Raw genomic sequence first — 24695 nt, 5'->3', positions numbered from 1 at the left:
TCAGTCTTCATCATGAAACATTATCAAGCTGAAATTATCTTCCTGAATTTTACAAGCCTTTTAACTTCCTGTTCTCACTGGCATTTATTAAACCATAAGTCATCTTATATTGGTTTATTTGTATTAAAATTTAATAAGCTCTAGTATATATTCAAAGAAAGACGTAGTCTAATATGCATTCAAATAAAGGTTTGCTTTTAGTTCAAAAAGAAATTATCTTTATTAGCTGGCATAATATTAATATGTTTATTGATTTAGGCAAAGGCAGTATATGTAAGAAGAGTATACTTTCACTTTGCTATCAACAAAAATTATTTTATACGTTACATTTTATCTAAGAATTAAACTCTAAATATTTTTTTCTCACAGATTTCCTCTCAAACCATTCATTTTCCCTTCTAAATACACAGTAAAATGGGTAAAGCTTTTCACAAAGCTGTTAAACTTTTAATTAGTGTGTGCATTCTACATCTATGAATAACAAAAACAGTTTTCATTCTTTTTAAAAATTAAAATGCAAATATTTAAAATTTTAACATTAAAAAATAGTCAAAATTATCATAGAGGAAATTAAATAGAACAATACTATTTTTTATTCTCATTTTGTATCTCTCCATTCTACTTATATTTCAGTTTTCCATAATCATTTTTTATCCTATTATTTTAAAAATTCCTATGTATTAGGTTGACCATAAGTTCAGATTTGCCCTGAAAACTCTGTCTCAGTGAAAATATTAAAAGTGCCCCTTTCATTCCCCCCCCCAAAAGAAAGGGCCATTTTGGATAATAAATTGTATGGTCATCCCATTAAATTGTCACTAAGTGCTATTAAAATGGTTATGAATCAATGAGCAAATGAAGTTCATTTTCAAATGAACAACGTATTTGTTTCAGTTTCTATTTTCATTTAATAGAATTTTGCTGACATAATTAAATATTTGCCATAGTTTCTTCATATTCAACTTTGAGAAACATTTTTAATTAATGATTTGGCAAATAGTCACAAAGAATTATTAATACACTATAATTCCAATAAGAAAGAGTAGATGGAAATAAAAAGTTATTGAAGACCATTTTTTTTCAGAAGATGTAATTTTTAATTCAAATGCACTGAACTTAAATGCTTAGAAAATGATTCTGCCAAAATATTGATGTCACATTTAAAAATCACAAGGACACCATTTTCAAAGGTTACATTGTTCTACTGTCTAATGAAAAACATGCAATATAACTAGTGAGAGGAATGCAATTAGTGAAATTGATGTGGTTAGATTATTTTGTAATCTAACCACATCAATTGGTTAGAAAATTGTACCTGACACAAGGTAACAACTACACAATTTACCCATCACACATCAATATGTACTATAAAGATTTGTATTATGGCTCATGTATTGATTCATTTATTTTTGTCTATGCATGAGAATTTTCAGTTGTATTCAGAAATCAAATACTCTGATTGTAGCCACATACTAAATATATTATTTCACCTACTAAAAAGTCATGATTTTAGTCACCTTCCCCCTTTTCACTCAGTTTCAGTTGCCTAATTTGATAAAATAAGGCATATTCCTTCATGAACATTATAGTATTAATTTTAAGTTTCCTAAACTGCTGTATCTAAAAACTAAAGTTGTTTATTTCATTAAATGATCTCTTTACATTCTAATTGAATAAAGAATCTTTGAACACAATCCCCTGAACACTATTAAATTAATTTGATATTATAGCAATTCTTAAAAGTAATTTGTGAAAACATTTTGCCCAGATAATACCAACAATTGTAATAAAAACCCAGCATGAATATGGTTAAGGTGCTGGCCTAAAAATTAAAATAATTATTTTTCATACATGATTTCTGAAACCTAATTAAATATGAAATATGAAAAACTAATTATATTTTCTTCAGAATATTTCCTTTTTGGATATTATGGAAAATGAGCTGATTTTTGCATGTGAAAAATTTGAGGACTCCATAGCATACTAATTTTGCTTTAAATCCTATGGAGTTTTAATTTTTATCAAGAACCTTAAAAAAAAATTTGTATTCTTTGAAACAGCAATTATGCCCTTAAGATCACTTCTCAGGAAAAAAATAAAAAATATTATTGTAGAAGATATCTTCAATAGCATAATATCTGTAAGAGTCATTAGAATATCCCATTATTTATCAAAATATTTATAAAATATAAAGTTTAATTTATAAAATTATGACATGTATTTGTATTATACACGATTTTCCCCAAATAGAAGTATGCTTCAATAAAGAATTATTCAACCACAGTCTTGAATTTTGAGTTTAAATACTGAGTTGAATCAGACTACCACTTTTGAAAAAATTAAGGGATCAGAGATTTGTTCAAGATATAATATTAAGTGTTAAGAGAAAGTCACAAATTATGTATTTCGGACACACCCAATTATGATATAGATAATAAAAATAGAGGCATATAGATATATTCAAAGACATCCCAAGGAGTTCATATGCAAATATGTTTACAGAGGTTATCTTCAGGCAAGTTTGATTGTAATCTGTTATCCCCACAAAGTATGGTATTTTACTATGAGAACTCTATTTCTATGATTTGTTCAATAAGCAGATAAGCACCACCAGTAAAATAAATAGAGATTGTGTCCTTTCCATTTTCTGTGCCTGTATGGTTTTAATACTATCCATCTACACCTCTGCACCTCTGCTCTTCTCTCTTCGACAGCTCTTTTGCCTCAGACTCACCTTCTCTGCCCCCAACATGTTGGATTTGTGCTTTTTTTTCAATATGGCAGACAAGCCAGGATTGCACTGGTCAGCCTCTCTGCTTGAAACTCTTCCCCAAGAGCTACCTGGTTGTACTTCCTCACTTCCTTCACTGCTCTATTGCCCCATTTCCTTCATATGTTGACAAGAAAGCCATATTCTCCTGTCTACTCTTTATACAATGTAGCTGTTTTATTGTATATAGTCAGTAAAAACATGTTACTGCTCAGAAACATTTATTAATATATCATCTTCTTCATAGCAACAATAGGATTGCTGAAAACTTGGGACAGCACAAATGAATTCCCTCTCTAATGAATTCTTATTGTTCTAATCTATGCAGAATTGATCATATTTCTATACTGAGAAAATAATTGGCAGAATTCAAGTAGAGGTAGCAATATCAGTCTTAACAATGGCGAAGCTTTTCAGTTTCCATATGTCTTTATATAATATAGCAATATAAGGTGGAAAGGCATATTATAGATAATCTGGTTTGGTCCTTTCCCTTATAAATAAAGTATTTAAGACCCAGGAAGTTAAGGTCATAGTCAAAGACACAGATACTAGTATTACTACTGTGCCAATACTAGAACTGAGTCTACCAATTCTTGATCTAACATTCATTACAATGTTATAGAAAGTTTTAAGTCTTCTTCTGTGTTTTTTGTTTGTTTGTTTGTTTGTTTGTTTTGGCTGTGCCCATGACATATGGACGTTCTCAGAGCAGGGATCAAACACAGGCAATAGCAGTGACAAGCTGCTGCAGTGACAACAGCAGATCATTTACCTGCTGCACCACAAGGGAACTCCCTTACCTCTATGTATTTGATGATATATGAAAATGACATTATATAATATATAACATTTCTACAAATACTTAGGCAACTGCAGTTGATAATTAAACATCAGTCATTATTTGTAAAAAGAAATTTAGAATTAAAGAAAAGATCAGTCTCAGATATGATAATCACTAACCTTGCTTTTTCCAGATAAAAAATAAATGAATAAATAAAAATTGTGTGAGTATGTATTAATTAGTATAAAGATGGAAATTTTATTGTACTTGCTGTGTACAAACACAACTTTTCCCAAAGAATTTTTAAATGTACTACCTACCTATCCAAAAAGAGGAACCCATGATTTCTAAAGACTTTAGAGGAAATGGAGTGGGGGAAGGGAGTAATTGGATTAAGCTTTTTTCAGCAGAGGAAATTTTCAAAGATGTCTGTACCCTATAACACGATAAGTGATCTAAATGAACAATCTCTCTCTACGCAGTTTATCCTGACCAAATACTCTCATGGGATTCCAACCACTCTGATTATATTTGCACCTGGTGAGGGAAAACAATCTATCATACTTTAGGATTTCCTCCCCTGGGGGGGATCCCTCCACAGCTTCATCCTTAGACATATGGAAGGTGGATCACATGAGTCTGTGCTCTCCATCCTCCTGTGTGGACGAAAATCCCATTCTTCTTTTTAGGTCCTCATGGTCAAATTCACAGTCAAATGCATACATGTTTTATCTATTTCAATCATAACATTAGGTCACACTTTACTGAATCCAAATGAAAAGCACTAGGTCAACCATAAATGAGCCCTCTTCCCCTACACTAAGAACTATTTCAGAGCTAGTCTTGTGATGATGCAACTTTAGAATTTTTGTTAATGAAGAGTTGGTTTCTTTAACAAGAATGACCCTAAAGAGCCAGTCAGGTCTGTAAAATGTAAATTTAAATCCAATCGAGATTGTGTTTAATCAAACAGTTATTTCTAATTCAAACACTTCAAATGGCCTATCCAGACATTCTAGGAACCTACATTGACATCAAGGGGATCCTTCCACACAATGGGAATGAAGTTTCAGCTCTCTATCTGTCTTTCAAGTCATTACTGGTGTTTTGTGGGTCACGTTTTCTTTTTCTTTCTTTCTTTCTCTCTTTCTTTCTCTTTCTTCCTTTCTTTCTTTCTTTCTTTCTTTCTTTCTTTCTTTCTTTCTTTCTTTCTTTCTTTCTTTCTTTCTTTTTTTTTTTCCTTTGGTCCTTTTAGGGCCATACCCACAGTACATGAAGATTCCCAGGCTAGGGGTCGAATCAGGGCTGTAGCTGCTGGCCTATGCCACAGCCACAGCAACTCGGGATCTGAGCTACATCTGAGACCTACGCCATAGAACATGGCAAAGCCAGATCCTTAACCCACTGAGCAAGGCCAGGGATGGAACCTTCGTCCTCATGGGTATTAGTCATATTCATTTAGGCTGAGACATGACAGAAACTCCTGTGGATCACTTTTCAAATTCAATAATTCTAACCATTTACCCTTCTTTAAAAGTGTCAGAAGAAATTTATTTTCTACTTGTGTAATACAGAATATAAAATGCCTTTTAATAATCAAAAGTAGAAATGTAAATGAGAATTTAAAAAGTTAACTACCTCAAATTTCATTTTATGAAATGAATTTGGAATTGCAGTTATATGCCATTCTTATACTTCTATTATAACCATTAATTAATATTCTGAATACATATTAGAGATTACTGATTAAGAGATATCTTGCAACTGGAAATCCTCCTATTTTACTCCTAATTTTTAGTTTATACATTAAGAGGATATAGTTCACTATGTGCTTATGAGGAAATATTAATATTTAAAATAAAAATGCAATCATCATCATAACAAAAAGGTTGTGAAACAGACCACAGTGACATTCTGGGCTCAAAAATTCCAAACATCCCTTGTTGATTGCACAAGAGATTTCAAATTATTTAACCATAGGACATTCGTGGAGGAAATGATTAAACTTTCATTTAACCTTGAAAACTCAAATATATCTTCTTTTGCCTTATCTAATATAATAGCATCAGCAAATCTAGTTTCTAAGTCTAAAATTTATATGACTTTCCTATTCTATATCTACTTTATCACATTATACATCTCCTTTCTAAATCATCCAGACTTTGTTCTCAGATAGGTTTTACATCCAATAAATTGCCAAATACTGCTAATTACTTATTTGCAGTGTATCATATCTTTATCTTTCCATTCAAACTGACCACCACATGACTTTTGTCTTTATTACTTTATATGGACATTACTGAGTTGAACTGGTTTCCTGGAAGTCACCGCTCCCTTCCTACAATTTGTGCAGTCATGGAAAGAGTCTTCCTAGTTATGTTACGATCCTGCCCACACATTTTCAATGGCTTCCTGCCGATCACTAAAAATGCTCAAATACTTGAGTTAAAGTTCTGCACAATTTTGCATTCTCAATTTATTTTCTTCCAAAGTTAATAAATTTTAAAAGAAACTTTAAATTTTTAGAAAGTTTTTATTTATAGAAAAATTTTAAAATAGACTACAGAGTGTTCCATATGCACACCCAATTGGCTTATTTTTAACATCTTACATTCATATGGAACATTTGTCATAATTAAATAAATCAATACTGATACATTATTATTAAACCCCATTTTTAACTCAGATTTCCTTAGTTTTTACCTTATGTTATTTTTTCTGTTCAAAGATTCTCTCTGCGGGATATCATTCCTCAATATTTTCATCTGTATTAAGAGGATAAAAATTCCATCCTCAACTTTCACAGCTGCAGATAAATTTTTACCTCACCTAATTTTGAAAGTTAACTTTTCCATAGTCATTGATTTTCACATCTTAGATCTAATGTGTGTTTTTCAGACGAATATGTTTCACTAATAAAAAGTCAAATCAGATGTTGTTCCAAGAGCTTTGAATAAAACAGACACCTACTGAGGCAAACAAAAAATCAGGTTTGTTTTGCGCATAATTTCTTTCCCTAGTGCCACTTACAGTATATGGCCCAAATAACTGTTGAATTATTTAATGCAAACTATATCTGAGAAGACGAAAAAAAGCATATACCACTTTGAAGCACCAGTAATGCTTTATACATCAGTATAGTTATTACTAGGTAGATTAGTTTTTTTTTACCTTGCCTAATATTTTTAAGAGCATAAACATAATGATAAAGAAATACCTATAGTACCTAGGGACTAAACTACTTTTATTATTACTTAAAATAAATTAGAAAGAAATTGTAGATGAGATACTAATTACTATCTATCATATCTATTTATATTTGAAGATGTTAATAAGGATTTATATGGCAACATACTATTGACTCTTTTGAATTTCAGTATGTCTTTGAATCAAAACAAGATAGAAATATGACTTCTTTTTAAAGTAATTCATGATGCAGATATGTTCCGCCAGATAGAATTAATGACTGTGTTGCATTATTAAAGTGAAATTAAGTGGTTTAACATTATTGAATTGATATCAGAGAAAAACTGGTTACATCTGAAGAAAATGACAGTGTATCACTCAAACACTGATGGTATTAACACATTACCCAGAATGTTCAAATGAGCTGATAATATGTAAAGAATAAATATATTGAAATTAATGTATTTATAATCATAATATAATCCAAAAAGGAAATTAAGCAAAATATGTAACCTCTATTTATGAAAACATATTACTTATAACCTAAAAACAAATAACCTGACCTACGGCTTTTTAAAAAGCTGCTACTTGCACCCTTTTCAACATTCAAAAGTTTTTAAATTATGGTTAATAAAATATTGTCATGTGAACACAGATATAATGAGGTTGCTAATGCGTTTTGAATACTCTTGTGCTAATAAATATGTGTGAAAATGCATTATTATATATTGTTCATACACTTTGTAATTTCAAGGACAAGTCTCTAGTAACTTGGTATAATTTCCAGGCATAATTGCAATACATTGGAGAAGTTAATGATATTCTGATGGATGTAGGCTAAGTGTAATTAAAATAAATTTTTAAAGCTTTTGTCATTCAAATTATGAAGATAAATATAGCCATATAAACAAACTCCTGTATGTTTTAATACATATTTGTGTGGGTATAAAATGTAAAATAAGTTTATTAATCAAAATACAGAACTTCAAAGTTATATCTCCTAAAAACGGTCTAGAAGGAGAAGTATTTCTTAACCTCTGGAGTTTTGTAAAACCTAATTTGTTTTTTTTTTTTAATCTCAATGTTTTATCTTAAAAAAGGAGCAAAAACATAGCATTGGTGTCCTCAGTAAAATGCAAGGCAGAAATCTGGAAAACTTTGCTTTCTGAAGTGTTGTTTCTTGAATCTTTATTTTTTAAAAATATATGTTCTTCTTAAAATATTAATTCCAGTGGATCTCATATCATGCCCTGAAGAGGCACACTCACCCTTCTTTTTAGTAACTCTTCAGTGTATGAGTACCTTCAGATATTCCTTTTCTTTCACTTTTGACAGTTTTCATTTTCACTATTATTTTCACTGCATTACTCTATTCCTTTGGATAAACTTATATAAATTGACAGTTTTTAAAATATAAATTGACAGTACGTGTTGGAGTTACCTTGTGGTGCAGCAGGTTTAGTACCTGGTGCTGTCACTGCATCAGCTTATGTCACTACCACAGTGCAGTTTCCCTCCCTGGCCCGGGAATTTCCACATGCCCCAGGCCTGGTGAAAAAAGGAGAGAGTGAGAGAAAGAGAGAAAGGGAGAGGGAGAGAGGGAAAGAGAGAGAGGGAGAGGGAAAGAGAGAGGGAGAGAGAAAGAGAGAGACACAACCTTTGGAGTTCTCTTGTGGCATGGTGGGTTAAGGATCCACCATTGTCACTGCAGCAGCCAATGTAGCTGTTATGTCGTGTGTTCAATCCTTGGTCAGGGAACTTCCACATGCCATGGGTATAGCCAATAAATTAACTGATTCATTACAAAAAATTAAATAAAATCAGTACATGGATAATTACAACAATATTCGTATTTCACAAGTAAATAAACACCATTTGTTGGATTCTAATCTATTTTCTTACAAATCTTCTCAGCCCAGGAATATGAAGGACCAATTCTGAGCCCTATGGACTCTTAATCTGCCTCACCCAAGGTTCATTATTGCATTTACTTACAAGATAGACTTCCATTGTACTGATGTCTCCTGTGTATCATAGTAGCAATTTGCTTTACTATTTTTCTGAACACGTCAGTTTATCTACTTGCTTTAATTTTTTGTATACTGTATAGTCCAATATTAAAAATAGATGCTCAAAAGCTAACCCAAATTTATCCATCTGTCCCTCAATATGAGAGTATATTCTGAGTGTCTACACATACTTCAAATACAGGAGTAATATTTTTCAAATAGATTGTACTTGCTTATTGTGTTGTCCATTTCTCTTTTCACCCATTCCTACTCTACCACGTACTTTCTCTGCACCTTGCTTTAGATAACCTATGGTTTTCAACAGTCCAACCATATTATTAAGACTTGATGGAAGTTTTTAATATTGAAAAATTTGATGACCCTCTCTTACTCGCTACCAAGATGTTAAGGTCTTTATCCTCCAAATATTATCACCCTTTATTTTTCACTATCACTTAGACTAGTTAGAATTTTGTTGCCTCTCATGTGGGCCACCGCAATGTGACATAATGAAATGACTCATGAAATTAGAATCAGATCCCTAGGCCAAAATTCTGGCTCAGCCACATAAAAGTTCAGTGACTTTAGATTGGTCATTTCCTCTCTTCAGAATGGAAATGACAATGACTATCTTATAAAATTACTGAAAAATCATCAAAGTTAAATGAGATAATCAATTAAATATGCAAAAATTAACTTATGAAGTCATTAAACATTTGTGGGATCTGTTTCTAACCATAATAGAATAGACTTCTCTAAGGATTAATTCAGTGTCATGTCATTTACCAGATTAAAATACTCTAGGATTTATCCAATGACTTTGAGTTCCCTAAAATCTTAATCTGTAGTTTTAAATTTTGATAAATCTTTTAAAAAAACTAAACATTGGGAATACCTTGTAGAATAAAAATATCTCCTTCACACATAGAGCATGCAGACTCCTCAGGGAGGTAAGTCACCTCAAAGAAAGTTTTCAGCACTAGATTCTCTTTCTCTAGTAAGAAAAGAAGAAACTGAAAGATCTCCCAGGCTGGTTTATAGTAAATTAGCAGGAGAATGACAAAAGGGGGGAGTTTATAGGCCATAGTTAAAAGTCCAAATTTTAAGTACTCTGCGAAGCCACTAAAGAGTATTTTTTTTACCTTTTTTTTTTTACTTTTTTTTATTACTCAAATGAATTTATCACATCTGTAGTTGTATAATGATCATAACAATCTGAGTTTTAAATGAATTTACATCTCAAACAAACAGAGAGGGCAGCAGGTAGCTATCTACCTTGGAAGGTATTTTGATGTGATGGATAAATACACTGGAAGTAAGTGAATTGAAAAAGTGGAATAGACTGGTGGTAACAACAGGATTAATGACACATGCTTTGATGAGGAAAGAAAGGAAATAAGAGGAATTCCTTTCTTTCTGACTGGAGTGCCTATGTAAAACCCCAATTACTGAGATTACAAAGGAGCTGGTTGGAAGAGATTGAGAAAGAACTGTATGGGGGGGGAGTGTTGGCAGTTTGGGGGTGGAAAAAATGAAATAAGTTGAATTTTTTCAAGTTTTTTTGCCACATTTTAATTGCACAAAAACATTGATTAATGCTGGAGAATTGTAAAGTGTCTTAGGTATACCTATGGACTACAGTGTCTTATAAACTGTAGATTACGAATATAAGTGGAATTAAATTTGTGTATATAACAAATATCTCTGAGCAGTCTGTCACAGTTTTAAAAGTAAACTAATGGTAGAGCTTAATACAGAAAGCATTTTAAGAACAAAATTTACTTCATTTACTATTCAAAAATAGCAAAAGCACCTTTTTATCTAACTTAAGAGAAATGAATGGGGAGATAGAATATACATCTGGAACTCTCTTGTTTTATTGTTTTTACCAGTGATTACATATTAATAAAATTACTCTCACATAGGAAGATGACTTTCAGATATATATGGAAATTAAAGTATTTTCCAAATGGTATCGACATATTAGAAAAACTTGTGTCTTCTCTCCAAGATTAGGGTTAACTGCAGAATACGTAGCCATGAAACAAAGATTATTCTAAGTAAAGGCAAATAATGTATATAAGGGTAAAACAACAACAGTCTTAATATTAGCGCTTCAGGAAAATGTCAAAATGATAATAATAATAAAATAACGGCAATTAAATGTGGTACTGAAGAACCATTCATTAAGCATCAATAATCAGATTCAACTCTACTTTCAAAAGTAAGACATCCTATTTTTGAACTTTGAAATTCTGGTATAACTTCCCTGTGAGCTCTCTTTTTCGCATTATTGTTGAAGACTGTAAATAAACAAAAGGAAGTAGGATGGAGAAAGCACAGACATGGCATCAGACAGACAACTACTACACTGCCGAGGGCAGCAACCATGGGCATGATACACCAGTTCTTTATGATCAGGTTTTTCATCTATTAAGGATAATATCATTTTTAGCAACATGGATGGACCCTAGAAACTATCATGCTAAGTGAAGTCAGCCATACGTTGAGACACCAACATCATATGCTATCACAGGTGGAATCTGGAAAAAGGACAGACTGAACTTCTTTGCAGAACAGATGCTGACTCACAGACATTGAAAAACTTATGGTCTCCGGAGGAGACAGTTTGGGGGGTGGGGGATGTGTTTGGGCTATGGGATGGGAATCCTGTGAAATCAGATTGTTATGATCATTATACAATTACAGATGTGATAAATTCATTTGAGTAATAAAAAAATTTAAAAAAAAAGGATAATATCCACCTCATCAGCCTGCCATGAGGACAAATATGCTCAAAAGTGCTTGGTATGATGTTTGACATATAGTAGCTGTTCATATTTTTTTTCTTTTTAATTCCCTATAACTTGTAGCTGTTCTTTTGTTGTCTGATTAAATAGGTCCATGCAGCTTGTTATATGTTCATAATCTTTTAGGAGTTTCATTCAGATTTATATTTAAGATAGGGTCATCAGTTCTGCTGTGAATAAATATGAAAGGAAAAATCAACTTTGATCATAACTGAGAAATACATAGAGATGGTATTTTGAAATGAGTAATCCTTCTTTTGAGTTACGTTTATTTCTCAGAATGATTTCAATAAAAAACTCTTGGCTCAGAAATTAAATTACATTATGATATACAAAAATTAGAATATATTAAATATGCTTCTGTCCTTTTGAAACTTGATGAATGATCAGTTTTGGCCATTGGACTTCTCTGATTTCCAATCCTCCTCTGGTATTTTATTAATTAAATTTTCTAAAACAAAATTCTGATCAGGGAACTTTACTCAATAATAAAGTTTTTAATGGCCTATAGAATCAGATTCGAACTTTGTGGTACGGCATTTAAGGTCTTTCATAATTTGACTCCAATCCATTCATAATTGGGTCCAATCTCTCCCCGTTCCAACTCTCCATATCATACTCCCATAAAAATATCCCTACTTATTTGCCATTCCTGAATTATGTTATGACTTGCCTCATCTTGGATCATGTTATTTCCCAACTTTGAATACTCAATTCATCTGTATCTTGTAGTCCTGCTCTACCATCAAGACCCTATTAAAAGCATATCTAAATTATAAAGTAATTCTCTAGTGGAATTCATTAATTTTTATTTTTTATGTATACCACAGTATTTTAAAAATGTAATTACAGCTAGATGGATAGAGGGATGACATCCTCAAGAGCTAAACACCTTGAAGGCAGAGTCATATACATGGGTACTGAAATAATATGTATTGAGTTAATATATTCATATATTAATGGTAAAGAGAGCCACTCCTGAGCAATACAACTCCATGAGTAAAAGGAAAAATTATCAGATATATTCACTTAAGATTCAATCACCTATGGTTGTCTAGCAGTGTGGAGTAATGTACCTCATGTACATCATGAAGTCATTCTGCATGCATTAAAATTTTCTAAAGTTTTCTTGCCATCCTTCTTTGAAACAACTTTAAAAATGTTATTTTGTAGGGATAAAGGGTCAGATGTCTATATAGAGGATATTATGTAATAGAGTAATTAAAATTAAGAAGGAAATGACTTAGGACAAAAATAAAACAAAATTTCATCCCTCAACATGTTTTAAAAACCTCAAAAAATAAATAAAATAAAATCCAGGGAAGATGAATCAATCTCCATGAAATATGTATTTTGTTTCAAAATTATACCCAGTATCAGAGGTGGGAATGCATTTGTTACCTGTTTGCAAATCCTAAAACTACTACTCAAAATGTTCTTATGACATGATTAAGCATTTAAATGTTCAAGGATTAAACACATAGTGTTCTTGCCAAAGTAAATACTCATCACATAAAATGATTTCAGGGGTAACAGAATATTTTGGTCTATGCTGGGTCTTCAACTACAGATTTCTGTTATCGCTTAATAGGAAACTAGATTGAATAATTTCTCTTGGTGGTAAACAATATTTTTTCATTAAGTTACTATGAGAATTGTCATCAATATAACTAGTTCCCAAGAATTTAAAGAAGGAAAAGCCCTAATATACAGACTAAGTAAAAGTCTGCAATTTCTTACACATTTTAAATCCAAAAAAATTTTTCAGGAATTTTGTTACTCATTTGGTAGTAAAAATTGACTTGAACTGACATGGGCTATCTATATTATTCACTTATTCCCATTTAATATAAGTATTTAGACTTTTTACTACAAAATTATTCATGTACTTAATTGTGAGTACTGGCACAGATCCCAGTGGGCATTTTATATATTGTATATGTATTACATCATTTACCTAAAATATAAAAAATTCTTAAGTCTGGAAAACATCTAAATTGTAGGCCTACACATGAAAATATCAGCTTTCAAAAATCCATGCAAGCTACAAAATTGAAAGGAACTAGTAGAGTTAATTTAAACATATTTATGTACTTGGTTTGATATATTATAGGTTCCTACTTCTGTTTTTTTAACAATTATAAATATGAAATAATGGCATATCTGTTTCGACAGATATTAATCTTGCAGTAGAATATTTTGGTAACTTTCCAAGCTCCTGTGGCTTTTCCCAAATGTTTCATTTATATAACACCAGTGTTTTGTGAAATAATGAGATTGATGAACTTTGCTTTCCACTTTATAGAGAAGATTGGAACCACCTATTATGAGCTCCTGATAAGTATTTTCCTTGGTCTCCACATTGCTGTTCATCTCCTTAAATTTATTTCTCCTTTCTTTCTTTTATGGAAAAAGAGTTTATCTTCACTTTAAAGCTAGCATCTCCCTGAGTTCCCTGGTGGCTCAGTGGGTAAAGGACCTGGCATTGTTACTGCTGTGTCTCACGTCACTGCTACGGCTGCAGGTTCAATGCCTGGCCCAGGAACTTCCACGTGCCATAGGCACAGCCAAAAAAAAAAAAAAAAAAAAACAAAACCTAGCATCCCCAATATGCTGGAATAACCTCTACCTAATTCATACTGTCCTTTATTAATTCCTTATAAGTGGATCATTTACCTCTGTGTACTGATACTCAGTTAGTTTGAATAATTAAAGCATTCTTCTATCTATAATTCCATCTCCTTTTAAGTATTTTTTCCACTTTCTTTTCCTTATTCCATCATTTGGGAGTTTTCTTGGAATAAGAAAAATGTCTGTCTCCTATTCCTGACCCTGCTTCCCTGGTGTATCATTTAAAAATCTCCTTCCTTTTTTCATTATTCCATCATAACTCCTCATAGAAACCAAGAGCAACCTGTTAGTTATCAAATTGAAGTGTCCCTTGAGCCTCATTTCTTGCATTTATCTAAAGAGTCAACATGCTTCTTTTTATCTATCTTTGAGTATGTGACAACACCATGGCTGCTAGTTCCTCCTATCCTTACTGACTACTTCTTTCCTGTTTCCATTGTCATCCCTTGTTCCTTCTGTCTGTTCTCAGCTGGACACAGTAAACTACTATTTATCCCCCAACATTACTTCCATAACCTATGATTGAGTTTATGTATTTGTTGTGTTTCTTCTCAGAGTAAAAACCTTGTTCATTCCTTAAGTCCCAGCTCAAACTTAATATTATGTATGAAGTCTTCCTTGAATAATTATTAGTATTTTATCCCTCCTTTTCAAACTCTTATATACTTTCATTTATGCATAATCAATAGCATGTTACATTCTACACTTCATAGTATTTTCAGACTATAAGTTCTGTGAAAATGGGGTTCATGAGTCTCAAGAAGATTCACTTGAAAATTATATCCTTATTCGAATATAAGCAGCACATGAACAGGAATATTTATTTATTCCACCTACTACTCAATCCTTAACACTTGGAGAAGTGCCTGGCACATACCAGAAGGCCAAAAAATATTTCTGGAATAAATATTCAACACAGCATCTAAGTTAGTGCCATATACATAATAGATGCTATGTACAAGTTACTGAGTTATATTAAAAATTCAAAACATATGATTCTAAGTAAAGTTTTTTTTAATAGTGAGCTCTGGAAGTCACACATTTAAGCCAGTGATGCCAGATCATGTATTCAGAAACTGTTCTCAGGACTAGTTTGTGAACCAAAAAATAGAACCAGTTCAGTATCATTTTGTTTTAAATAAAAACTGTTACCCAGCTTGATTGATGAATTGGTTTAATTTGGCTCTCAATTACACTGGCTGGAAATGAAATTAAAAAGTCTAGACTTCAGTCAAATAATTCATCTAGAGGGTCTCCAGATTTTGGATTGTCACAGAACATACTGATTATGTTTCTTTGCCAATTGAATTATTATTGAACTTTTCTCCTTCTCACCTCCTTTTGCAAGATTCTGTCCTGGATTCTACTCTCTTTTCTTCTCAATAATTGCTATCATCTGTTTACTTTAAGTGTGATCCTATGTCAATGACTTCCACATTCATACCCGCGACCTCCCCTATAATAACCAAACTATCATCTCCAGTTGCTTCTTCTGATGCTAAACTTTTTCACTTCTCATATGTTTTCCCCTTTTACCTCCCACATGTTTTCCCCATGATGACCTCACTCTGTCTTTCCCAGCTTAGTAAACTGAACTCAGTTACCCAAGTCACAATTCTGAGATTCATTATCACAAGTTTACAACTACCTTACTGCTTTCTGAACCTTTTCTCAAAGGTCTGGTGAATTGAAGGTTTTTTGTTTTCTGTTTTTGTTTTTGTCCTAGCATCTTTGAATGGTAAAATGTCTTTATTAAGTCATTTTCAGTATAGAAATAAACATTAATCATTTAGAGAAAATGTAGTAAGTTTCAAATACTGATGTGTTAATTTAATATATGTAGTATATATTACATAAAACTTACTTAAATTCATTAAAGGACATTAAATATTTCAAGTCATATCCAATTTACTTGGGCATCAAATTATATTTTTTTCCTTTAGAAATCCTTACATCAAAATCAATTTCAAATGAATACTGAGTAACATTATAAGCAAAAAAGTAGTGGCATACCTTAAAAGAAATTTTTAATCTTCCAATCTGTTCCATTGTTGCTATCTATTCACTACTCTAGGCTTCATTTTTGCCTTGCCTTTATATTACTTGCCCAGTTTCTTAATTGTATCCCCATCTATGGAGACATTGCCATAAAAATCATCCCTTGAAAATCAAAGTTTGACATGCTACCTCTGAACCTCTAAGGGCTGCCTGTCAGTGGTCCCATTCTGGGCTTCTCCTTACCTCCTCCATTTCACCTCTACTGACCATCATTCCTACTCCTACACATCACTATTGACATGCCTCTGACAGTGGCTTGACATACACTGCTTCCTTCCGTCTATGTTTCTGAGAGTACATACCAATCTCCCTACTTTGACTTCATGCTGACAAGTGAGCTAAACATGTTCTGAAAAGTCAGCTCTGAAGCCTTCTTCTCCTCCAGGAATTCTTCCTTAATCCCCCAAATCTGGCTATATTCCCCTTCTCCCAATTCCGTTAACACTGAAGACAGATTTCTTACTGCACCAGTCGCATAGTTTGTCTGTCAAATTCTCTTGCCACACCGTGAACTCCTTGAGGACCCAGGCTGTGCTTTAGCTCATCCTTGCATGCCTGGCACATTTATTCGAAGAAAACCTAAGTGATTGAACAAATGAAAATCTGTCCTGGCACCACCATTCCTTACATGCTAAGAAAGCATCAAGGACCCATAGGTAGGAGAAGTGTAGGTATTGTGTCCAGATTGAAGAAATTTTTACAATCCTAGTGCTTGGTGACAAATAATCCAGTAGTATCAATGTCTAACTTCTGGAATAATACATTTAATTGACCTTTTTGGAGCTTTTATTCAATATCATATATATGTAAAATGTTTATTCAATGAAAGAATCAAGTTCTGAAGCATGGCAGCTGACATCTTCAGATTAATAAGGAAATGAAGTGTGATGACAAATCTGAAGTACCAGTTTGAAGACTTCGAGGTATCTCTTAATATGTTAGAGGAATTCCTAGAAGGATGGAAAGGGCCTTGGACAGAAAATTATAATTAGAAATCTGGAACTAGTTCTACCTCTGCCACCTACTTGAAGACTCCACGGAAGTCACCTAATCTGTCTGTTTTCTTACCTCCACAATAGGGGAGTTATATTTCAGGGATTCTTGCCCTCATGTTTTGTAATATGGTTTTCAAAAGAACAAAGAAACTGCGATATTGGAACATGCTCTTAAAGTGAACTAACAGGAAATTGCTGGGAGAAATTTTAAATCTAATAACAGTATTTTCTTACAGTTCTTAATTAGGAGATGAATTGATAATCATTTAAAATTTTTGTAGTTAATGGGCACACTCCTACTTTCACAAAAATGTATATATTATTACAGAATTGTATCTATAAAAAATGAAAACATATTAGCATTATAAAAAAAATACAAAAAGTAAAACCCTCTGGTTCTTTGATTTGAGAGAGAGAATGATTCTAAGGCTAGGGAGGGTTCCCCTGCCCTAAGGATAAGACAAAACGAGTTTCGAAAGTTTGGGAAATACTGTCCCAATGTTTCCCAATTGGAATGTTTCAGCAAAAGTCATTGCTGTGCTTACTAAAAAAAAAAAGAGAATCTCAAAATCACATTGAGTCTATAGTAAATCATGCAACACTTGTTAGAGAGGCTTTACTTACGATGAGCAACAAATGTGAGGGTGATAAAATCTCTCTATTTTCATGATACCAGATGCTGGATTCTAGAAGCAGATGTTTGCACACGAGTAAAAGAGATGTCATTGAAACTTTTAAAGTTAGGTGAACTATGGGACAGTCGCAAAGCCTGGTAAGCAAAAATAAAGCTGCTCACAGTTTGGGAAATATTTTATCTGTAAAATGTAAAGCCAGATGAATTCAGCAAGTCCTAAAAGACAGCTCAGGGAGGTGGCACAATTGATATTACAGTGCTCTTGGATAGACAAAGCCTAATAAAAACTTACAGGGCTTGAAAAGAATATGAATTCTTGGCAAATAATGAAATTTCTTAAACGCCATGTGTGCAAATCATAAAGCGTCAGTGCCTCTAAAAATCCCTAAATGATTTTTTTCTCTGTCACTAAATATTCAACAGTTCCTTCCCAGCCCCCATATATCACAGTCATTTTCCATTTTCTCTCTAAGAAAAATGTACTATTAATAAGTGTACAGAAATACTTCTTTTAAAAATTATTTTCAGAGATTGCCAGATGGCTGCTGAAAGGATGGACACAGTCACCACCTTTATGGTCTTCCTTCCATAGAAGGGGATTTGCTGTTGCTTGTTATGGGTTGGTCTAGGAAAAGACACTGCTGATTGGGGTTCAAACTGCAGTAACCAGAATGCAGAATAGAAAACAGAACAGAAGCCTGAGAATATAAAAGTATTGCGCTAGCACTTTTTGAGTCAGGGTCAGTTCTAGGGGAAATTGCAAAGTAGGTCACGTTGTTGGACAATGTCCCAACCCTCTCCTTAAATCTTGACTGTGTGGCTCCACCCTCAATCCAGTGGACAACAGCCTCAACTTCTATTCTCCCATTCTCCTAATGCTACACTTTTGTAAATAGCTCCTTCATGGTGAAGTATAGGTTGTGAAAACCTTAAACTGTTTCCTTTCCAGACATACTTAGAAATACGGCAAAACTGCCATCATTATACAGTGAATTAGGGAGAGAGATGAGAAGGAGTGGGGCTCAGAGCCTCCCCAACCTCTGAAATCATATAACAAATAATGCAGTTGTTTAAATCGGCCTGATTCTGTTTGGAATATGGGGCTCACAAGCAAAATTCAAACACTGACTTAAAGGAAAAATAAGGAACAACAACAACAACAACAACAAAACCCTTTAGCTTTAGTTTCTGTAGTTTTCCAGAATGTCCTCTGGGAAGAGGGAAGGCAACCTTTAAGAATGTAATTTAGTTTTAAAACTGAATTCATTGGAGCAAATCTAGCTTATTTGACGTTTCCATTATTCTCAACTTTCTATTGATTATATTTTTATTAGATTTTAATCAGGGATTCCATTGTGAAATGTTTTGAATCCAGAATGTAATTTAAGAAGTTAGATTTTCTAGCAGTAGAGAGAACAGGAGTGGCACAGAGCTGAACAGAGTAAAAGAAATTATAAGGCAATTAAATAAAATGAGAAATGAGAAAGAATTTGAATGGAGCAACTCCTGAAGCTGGAAAACGTCCTGGAATCCAGGCACAGGGGAAAGGGAGATTTGGCAGTGGTGATGCTTCCACTGCAATCCCCAACATAGGTTGTCAGTATTCACAACTCACAAGGCTATTCCACTCACTTCAGACTTCAATTCAAGGACTTGGTTTCAGTCAATTATAAAGATATCAGAAGACGATTATCCTTAGAAAATTGAAAAATTCACTGAGCTATCAATAAGAAGCTCAGAAAGATCGCCGGTCAGCATTGATAAATACTGCACATTTATTACCTGGAAATCAATAGAGACTACTGAATTTTAGGGCAAGCTTATTAAGCTTTTTAAAAGAAAAAGTTATTGCTAACAATCAAAGTCCTTTACAGGGCTTTTGATGGATAGAAATGCAAAGGGATAGTACTTCTTTAAAGTCATAGTATCAATAATATTTTGAAGTATAAAATGTTAAGTTACTTTCAAAATTTTTTGAAAGAGTTTTTTAAAACAAAACAAAACAAAGCAAAACAATTTTTCCTTCTTTTTAGGGCTACACTTAGAGCACATGGAAGTTCCCAGGCTAGGGGTTGAATGGGAGATGCAACTGCTGGCCTACACCACAACCGCAAGAATGCTGATCTGAGCCATATCTGCAACTTACACCACAGCTCATGTCAACGCTAGATCCTTTAACCCACTGAGGGAGGCCAGGGATGGAACTTGCATGGATACTAGTCGGGTTCTTAACGTGCTGAACCACAACAGGAACTCCCTTTTTTGCTTTTTGCAAAGAATTTTACTCTTTACCAAACTGTGACTCTTCTTTATAGAAATAGAAAAAATAGCATTACATATTTTATTAGTTCTTGACATAGTTTTTTTCCTTACTCCAAAATATGAAATCAGCAAAATAAGATTAAATGTAAATTTTCTGTGTCATTTTTGAAAAACATGATTTATTATATATAAATATATACATTTGCCTTTTTAGGTAATATGCTACCATGGCACCATACCAATTCTGAAACATTTGGATTGTTTTATCTATTCTTTCTCTCTCTCTTTCTTTCTCTCTCTCTCTCCACCTACCTACCTATCTTTAATATTTTATGAAGAATATATGGGGAAAAGTCCAACTGACAAATTCAGAGGCAGGGCACAAGAACTGAACTCACAAAGAAATTAAGTATATTCTTTGAGATTTTTTAAAAATTACATTAAGAGAAATTAAAATAACTTCTTTATATTAGAGGGGTTTTTTTAATATAAAATCCTTAGAGCTTATCTTCAGCTGTAGTATAGTACATAACACCTTCCATTATTTTTCAAATATTTTTCTAAACTATACTTGTACTGTATATTTGGGGGTGATTAAACTAGTGGTAGCAAAAATACACAAATATCAGGACCACAACAAATGGAAAAAATTTAACAGCATAAAAGAGAAGGAAAAAGGTAACAATGAAGCTAATAAAATAAAATCTCAAAAGACTTACGTTATTTGCAGAGGAAAACTATTATTATAATAAAGTTCCATTGAAAATTTGAAGATTATTTCTAAATTGATTTTTTCTAAGTTTAAGAAATAGTGTAATTTATAAATAGAACATTATTTTCCTTAAAAGAGATATTTTAAATAGGGAAAGAAGCCAGCTAAATTAATATAGAAATGTAAAATACAATATGCTTTTTTTTAATTGAAATCTATTAACATTTTTTAGGATGAGAAAAGGACTAATAAAAAGGTTTCTTTTTCTTTAGCTTCTCGTTTAAGAGGAAATTTACTTTTGTTTTTTAGGAGATTTTTTAAGGTGTTAAAAATTAGGGTTTAACATATGAAATCTGACATGAGATAATTGTTTGAATACGACTGTCATCTTCTTTCATCTGTGAAGAAAATTATTCTTTATTGGTATGCATTGAATTAATTTGGCATTGGGTATCATGACGCTTTTCAAATAAATTAACAGAGTACACTGACCAAGATAATAACTGATTGCTTCTTCAAACATTTTAATTTTTTTCTGAGTAAACCATTCATTATGTGAATGGTATAAAGCATTGGTTAAGAAGGCAGGCCCTGAAGGAGTCCTATTTTATTTCTAATGCTGACTTCACTAATTACAGCTGTAGAACATTGAGAAAGTTTCTTAACATCTATTAAATGTGAGAGTAACAGTTCTTACCTACCTATAAATGAAATGAACATGAAACAGGATATTATGTTTTAACTATTGAATAATTCATTCAATGAATATAAACCATTTTGATGTTTTCCCTGAGGTTTGCACACATGAACTCAGGTTTTAACTTACTCTTCAATGTTTATTTGCTATATAGTCACAGCAATGAACCAGAATTCTCCCATTTGGAGATAAAGTTGTATAGAAAAGATACAAGTTCTGGTCATATCTAGATCTAAGATAAAATTCCAACCTGTTCTGCAGGTTAATAAATTTCCCATAAGCTCACTTTTCTTATATGTAAAATAAAAAGGATAATTACTTTAGAGTTTGCAGGTTAAATAAGCTATGCTGAAATGAAGCTAGCACAGCTTACAGTAAGTAGTAAAAACTCAATAAGTACAGTCTCCTCTGAATCTAATTAAGTGGCTAGATAGTTGTAAACATAGACACATAGACAGAAGAAAGATAAAGAAAGAAATGAAGGGAGAAAGAGACAAAAAAATGATCTAAATAATGGAAAGAGAAAGATAGATTGGAGGTAGATAGAGAGTTAGATGACATATGAAGGTAAATGAGAGGGGACTGTGAGAAAGACAGAGACAGAGACAGAGATCTCCCATCTCTACTAGTTACATAGTTTCTTGAAGGCTGGCTTCAAGTCACATTTATTTTTGATGTTGCTGAAGAACCTAACTTTCCTTACATATTGAAAGCATTTAATAGCTATTTACTAAATAAATGAATTAATGAATCAAATCAATCAATCAACAAAAGTAATTAACCCTTCAATATCCTGTTTTAAAGCAAAAGTCAGTCTCTCTCCTACATAATTCATAGCTTACCTCCTAAGTGTGGCTTTCAGATTCATGATAACTTCCCCACGTTTGTTAACAAGGATGTATGGAAACTATTTGTTTTACAGGAGACATTTCTATTGGCATTCTCACTCATAGAGTAGCAATTATTTTATGCATAATATTAATTAAAATGTCAACTATATATTCTTTTAAGAACAACAGCCACCCTTCTCAGATACTACTTTTTGATAGCAAAATAGAAAAAAAACAGCTTTTCACTATATATTATATTTACAGACATAAATTTCCTTTCTCTAAAGGGATCTTTTTTCATTCCTTTCAGATACACTGCTGAGTCAGTGGCTGAAAAGGAATTAAGGAGTTAATATGAGCAGTGGGCTTTTTTATATTAACTAAGTTTTTCATGAAGTTCTGACAATAAATGCAAACTTTTTACTTACTCTATGCAGCTTTACAAGTAGTAGCCAATAAATTGGTTGTAAATCACTTTATCACACACACAGATGAGTCTGTTAGACTATGCATTCACATATCAAGATCCAACAACCTATCACTTAAAATGTGCCTAAAATATTCATATCTAATAACATTGGATAGTCAAAATTCATCAAGACCATTTGTCACTTCAGCATTTCAAGTAAACATTCAAAGTTGCAGAAACTATAAATATCAGATAAGCATTCAAATAGCTTTTTTAAAAATAATTTTTAAAACAATATTGCACTGTTACACAAAAAAGCGGCTATGATATATCCGGCATTTACTACTTAGAAAAGAAGGCTTTGGGAGAGGTTACCCTTAAAATAAATCCAGCATAATTATATTCAATGCAGAAACATTATATGTATGAATTTATTTCTTACTGAATTATCTGTATGTATATGCATGTGTGTTTGAATTGAACTTTCAATAAGATGAGAGAAATTACAAAGCATTTTAGCTGCTGATGTATATGTGAGAGGACAGAATGTGCTAGAGGCAAAAATTGACTTTTTATGAATCACTAAGTGACTTAAAAGACTAAATGTGCACATAGTTTAAATGCAGTTTCTCAAAAAGTGGAAATAAATATTCAATATATTTTAGAATGATTAATGTTTTGAAAACTAATATTGAGTAATATATCATGTATTTTTAATTCTGAAATTTAATCTACATAACAGTTCTTTGCATTTTTTTATAAGTGGACATAAAAAAAGCCTATTGAAAGTCTAAATCTTACACATAAGAGTGGCTCAACTCTCTTTGGGTGAATCACTAGTAAATATCCCATTATGTTTGAAACAACAAAAATATCAAAATTAATAAAGAGGCATATCAAACTAATAAACCGAAGATAGACTTTTAGGAAAAAAAACATATATTTATGAAGAAGTATTACTTTTTTATCTGTATCAGGGTAAACAAGTTCATGTTTATTTGATAACCAGGAAGACTTAGGTGTAAATCAAAAGAAGAAGCCAGAACTCTGGCTTAGCTGTTACATGACTCTTGAAAAACTCCTTTTAAGCTAAAATCCACATGAAAAACAAACCAACACTGCTGAGAGCTATATAATTCCAATCAAGTTTTCATCTCACCTAAAAGTGCTATATTTATTCATTTTAACCTGTATCTTAATATGTTAAGATGCACATATCTAGGAAACATATGCCTTATTTTCCTTGTTAACGAAACACAAAATAAGATTCAAAAATGTTCATAAAGATAAGTAGCATCTCGTGACTTTGGCCAAGTTTTCATCCTAAAAGGATTACAGATTAAAATCCATGACCGTCCTTTTGCTGTGGTTACTAGGGTATTGAATGATGGCTTTTTGTCTGGGGCAAATTTGCTGCTCCTTTGGCAATATTATCAATGATTCATTCCAAGGTGATAAACTACAACTCTAGTACTATTAGGTTTATACTGATTGCTTAAGCTGTACACTCGGTAAGCATCAGAAGGCTTCACTCACCTTGTTCAAGTGGTTGGCTTTTAGTTGAAGTAGTTTTCATCTTGAGTGCCTCCCTAACAGACATGTCACAGCAGGAGCCTTTGTTAGTGTCTTGGTCACTGTCAGCCTGATCACTGTCCCCGTGCCCACTGTCTCTCAGGCTGGCTCTTTCTGGGTCCTTAAACGTGGAGCTACTGAAATACATATAAAGAAAAAAGAAGAGAAAGTGTTGTCTCTACAAGTTTGAATCTGAAGTGTAGTCTCTCGCAAAGCAATTTTGACACGAATGCAAATGGGGAAGCCGAGAAAGTTATTTAATAGGCCTTACCTTTGAACAAACTGCTGCCTGCTGCCCATGTAATTGGGCTCTGCGGGAAAATTGTCTGTCTGCGA

The 24695-nt window shown here is 32.6% G+C and overlaps 1 protein-coding gene across 4 annotated transcripts in view; it reads right to left on the bottom strand.

Moving 5' to 3' along the window:
- The window catches only part of PCDH17 (protocadherin 17), a 100954-nt gene that overhangs the window by 38207 nt on the left and 38052 nt on the right, over positions 1-24695 (bottom strand). For 2 of the 4 annotated variants that reach the window (XM_001927267.7, XM_021065647.1), the window contains exons 2-3: positions 24631-24689; positions 24324-24496 (exon numbers count right to left, since the gene is read on the bottom strand). In XM_001927267.7, the coding sequence (XP_001927302.4) occupies positions 24324-24496; positions 24631-24689 (232 nt within the window). Of the gene's footprint in view, positions 1-24323; positions 24497-24630; positions 24690-24695 lie in introns of those variants that run through there. The other 2 variants (XM_013980574.2, XM_005668457.3) reach the window with 2 other exon arrangements.

The sequence above is a fragment of the Sus scrofa genome, chromosome 11 (assembly GCF_000003025.6).
Source record: "Sus scrofa isolate TJ Tabasco breed Duroc chromosome 11, Sscrofa11.1, whole genome shotgun sequence".
NCBI lineage: Eukaryota > Metazoa > Chordata > Mammalia > Artiodactyla > Suidae > Sus > Sus scrofa.
The sequence above is the reverse complement of the archived record's forward strand: the minus strand, read 5'-3'. Positions and strand labels throughout refer to the sequence as shown.